Below are 3,963 nucleotides of genomic sequence, written 5' to 3' on the forward strand. Positions count from 1 at the left end.
CCTATTGTAAAATTTATAGCGAGAGGAGAATTCACTCACATCGAATCCCCGGTCATCTCGGTGTCTATGCTCGGGACAATCGTCTCGGTCAAACATACGGTCGAGTTCAAGGATTTGCGAGATTTCCTCCCCCACCCAGCGGGGATGGTCTGTTTCGGTAAGCGCATGACACCGCAAAGCATCTGAGAAGAGGAAGGACACCTACTGAAAATTTTCAGCCTAACTTGCCACAGGACCTCTAGCCGTCGCACCGTGTTCCTCCGGCTTCGGCTTTCTTGGACGAGATGTCGTATGAACGGCAACGCGCGGAAGAGTCCAATGTCTTCAAGTATGAAGACGACGGTCCCATACTGGCCCAGGTGAGGTGGGTGCCCGTAGGGACCCAGCACGCACACCGGAAAATGAATCGTCGAGTGCGCACGATCTGCAGCTTGTACGATCCTTCGGGTCACGCCCGGTCCAGGCCGGGCCACTATGCGTAACATACGAGTTGTCGGTGCTCCTGGGTTGTTTTGCACTGTACCCACCGAAGCCACGTAGAATGCGGGAAGCTGCAAGCAGGACCTTACTCCCAGGCGTGGCATCCAGAGCTGTACATACTGCCCCGGTTGGGCCACCCACTCCACCGGAACCGCAATATCAAGCCATAAGAGCCTGTTGGAAGACCGCGCGAGGGCCCGTAGAGAGGTGATGCGCCACGATCTGTGGAGCCACATGGTATGCAGACATGTCCCGGCACTCCAGGCAAATCCGGCGCAAACACCGCCTAGTAAAACCCAGCGGTAGGACGATACCCGGTCGATTAAATGGTAGAAAAGGGCGCCGGTGGCGATCAAAGCAAGCACATGGTGGACCTTGAGGCCGAGTTGCGGCCACCGCCGAAGAATCGCAGCGAGCGTCCAAGGAAAGATCGAGACGAGACTGCATCCGGCCTGTGTAATATTAGCCACTTCTAGTCAGACATCCTTTGGGGAAATGGGAAGGCTGCCATTTTCTGGCCCGCTGCACGTACCACGAGCGGGATGATGAGGGAAGCCCCAAGGCTTGTATTTCGAGCAACTGTGCCTAACAGGGACCCATGAAGAAGGCAATGCAGCACGCAAATGCGGCCTAGCCACCGATGGGCCCACTGGAACGTGCCCCGTTTGACACGGTAGATGTGGGCCGGAAGGCTGAAGCTAAACCCGGAGCAGAGGGGAACAAGGTGTGTGACCGCCAAGCATCCGGCTCGCTTCTGCACATCCGCCCAGGTCTGAGCATGAAGACTGATTGCAATAATGTTGGTAATCACCAGAGCGGCAAGTACTCCCCCTTGCAAGTATGATGGGATATCGAGCCACTGGAGCACGCCTGGTGTTGCCACCTGGAAGAAGCGTCTCCAGGATACCGCGTGTTGCAACCTCAAGCGCAAATGGCTGAATCGGCGTCCCAGGTTATAAGATACCCAGCATACAAGAGCGAGGAGCCCACAGAGACCGAACTTGTCTTGGATGGAAGCTCTGGCAAGCCATTCGGCAAACTTTGAAGCAGGGTGGGACATGCTTTTACGCGAGGCAATACTGGGCATCAGCAGGTTTATATCTTATTAGGTTGTCTGAACAACGCTGACCTAGAGCTTTGTTTGGGCGGTCGAAAGCGGCTTACGATGTTGATGCAGTGATCATTGATGCTGGTGAAAAATATGGGAAGGCCCTTTTTTACGGCTTCTTGGGCTGAGACGATCGGTTGCAAATGACCATCATCGAGACCTGTAAAAAGACCACCGACAGCATAGAAGAAACCATATCTCTATCTCAAAAGGTGCGTCTCGTGAAGTTTATGTTCAACGTTGAACCCCAATTCTGCGCTTATCGTGTGCCTGCAATATAATGCGGTGTTAAATTGTCCCATGTTTCCAACTGTTGAACTCAGTCAACGTGCTGAGATGCATTTTCAGATGTCGCATGGCCGCTTGTCCGGCTAGGCAGTGTGTGTCATTGTTAGGAGGATCAAGGAGGCAGCCGTGGCCAGCGACGGCCACCGTGGAAACTGTTGTGACCCTCCGCCCGTGGGGTTTTCACACCAGGACTTTTTCTATGGACCAAGTCATTATGTCTATTGACGCAATCATACTCGAACTCGTCGAAGAAGCAAAGAGCGTTGTTTCTACGGAAGGCGGTCGTGTTGTAGCAAACACGCCTCCGAGCAGTATTCCGAATAGGATTCTAATCTAGTGCCGATCTGACAAGGCTGGACCAATCACCACAGAATTCGTGCTCTATAACCCCTTCTAGCTACGTAGTATTGCAGTCCCATCAGGCTTGCTTTTGCTTAGTCTAAATCTTGGCATTTGATTCCTGGTCTGGAAGTTCCCAGACGTGTTACGATGAATGTTTGGCTGAAGAACGATTACAAGCAATTCTCTGGCCCTAATGTGAACGTGATTGTTAGATCGCACAGATATCAGTAAATATAGCTCTTGTCAAAAGATTTGAAAAGCTTATTTGAAAAGCTCCTTTAGTTCCTTATTGGGCAACCTGTATTTGATTCGAAAGAAACAAAAGAAACACAAAGGATAGACGACAGCAGCGGTTTTGCCAACCTCCAACCCATTCCAACATCCAAGTCTGTCCTAAGAGTGAGTGATGGGCTTATGAGAAGAGGTGACATGTATGTGAGAAACTTCTAGGAGCTCGGCAAGGATAACCGCTTTCTCCCCGCTCGACCTTTTGAGTCTGAACATGAGCTTTGCCCTAACAAACCAGGATTTACCGTTCATTTGCTTCAGCATGGAAGAAATAGATTGCTTGGCTGGACTGGAAAATTCGCCCGCGTCAATCTTAAAGTTTGTCGGGTCCACTGTGAAATATATCCAGATGAATCCGTTGGAGTACTCGAAGGAAGCCGCACTCGCGTTCCATTTCGAAACCAGCGTGTTGAATAATGGCCCGAAGATCGTGACTGGAAGGCCAACACAGACATACGTTGCCTCATCAGGGCTCTCTGGGCGCACGGCCTTGAGTACCGATTTAGCCTCTTCAATGGATCTTGAATCAACAACGACCGAGTCGGATACCCAGAATTCAGTTGACCAGCGGTTGGAAGAAAGAGGGCCTCTCTGCAACAGGGAATGCTGGAGGCCAAAGAGGCTTCCGCTGAGACATTTTGTTTGCCTCTCTTTCTTCGCACCGAGAAGGATAATCTTCAAGTTTGCTGAATGCGTTGTCTCCAGAATACCGATCTGATAGTCATGTGGCTCCAGATTCATGAGATGCGCCTTTGAAAAAACATGAATGATGCCATTCTCGATGGATACGAATTTGCCTTGGCTATCAGCTTTGTTTGGTGGATGACCTTGTGGAATCATGGCGGAAGAGAGTGCGATGTTGATACTCCGACCGCAGAGCTTTGACTGTTCCCATTTCCAAACAAGCTCCTCGGTCTTAGAATATATAAAAGGGGCTTTGGTGACTGGAACTTTCGAGGAGAGATCAGCATGAGGAACATGCTTCCTGCTTTGTTCAGCATCTTTACAAATAGTCATTGGAAGTCAAAATACGTACCCGTTCGTAGGGTCCCAATGCGACAGAAACGGACGTTCCAGTACTTGTAACATCAAGTGCAGTATCACACAGTTCTTCCCAGCAAGATCTTGTCGTAGTAATCCGCAGATACTGGTCTCTGTCGACGTAAATGTGCAGAATCAGGTATAAAGTTGGCCGTCTTTGGGATGAGATTAGTGTATAAGACTGTATGGGAGCGCCTTACAGTGAGTGATATTCTGACGGTCTAGGATAAAAAAAGTGCACTTCACGGATGACCAAGCGAGTTTAAGTGTTTCCCCGTCACAACTTGAGTGTGCTCACACAGAACAGGGCTTCCATTGTAACAAGGTATATGCTGGTGAGAGTAGCAAGCCACGAATGTTGGCCAAACTGTTCTAGGTTACGTTGGCATCACGCCAGGCACTACTTATCGCTCAAC

At 50.3% G+C, this 3,963-nt stretch overlaps 2 protein-coding genes across 2 annotated transcripts; both read right to left on the reverse strand.

Moving 5' to 3' along the window:
- Nucleotides 1–602: 602 nt before the first annotated feature.
- Nucleotides 603–1,540, reverse strand: PENARI_c226G11774 (uncharacterized protein; the record flags this gene model as incomplete). The annotated part of the gene is made up of 2 exons (XM_022638179.1): nt 603–932; nt 1,013–1,540. Coding segments are annotated over 2 exons (858 nt in total), but the record flags the coding sequence as incomplete, so codon positions are not given.
- A 1,071-nt stretch (nt 1,541–2,611) lies between these two features.
- On the reverse strand, nt 2,612–3,660 carry PENARI_c226G11227 (uncharacterized protein; the record flags this gene model as incomplete). The annotated part of the gene is made up of 2 exons (XM_022638178.1): nt 3,543–3,660; nt 2,612–3,491 (listed from the first exon to the last, which is right to left on the reverse strand). Exons 1-2 carry the CDS (start codon nt 3,593–3,595, stop codon nt 2,612–2,614), a joined length of 933 nt encoding a protein of 310 aa, XP_022481965.1. The 5' UTR covers nt 3,596–3,660.
- Between the last annotated feature and the right edge of the window lie 303 nt (nt 3,661–3,963).

Source organism: Penicillium arizonense (assembly GCF_001773325.1).
Source record: "Penicillium arizonense strain CBS 141311 chromosome Unknown PENARI_contig226, whole genome shotgun sequence".
Taxonomy (NCBI): domain Eukaryota; kingdom Fungi; phylum Ascomycota; class Eurotiomycetes; order Eurotiales; family Aspergillaceae; genus Penicillium; species Penicillium arizonense.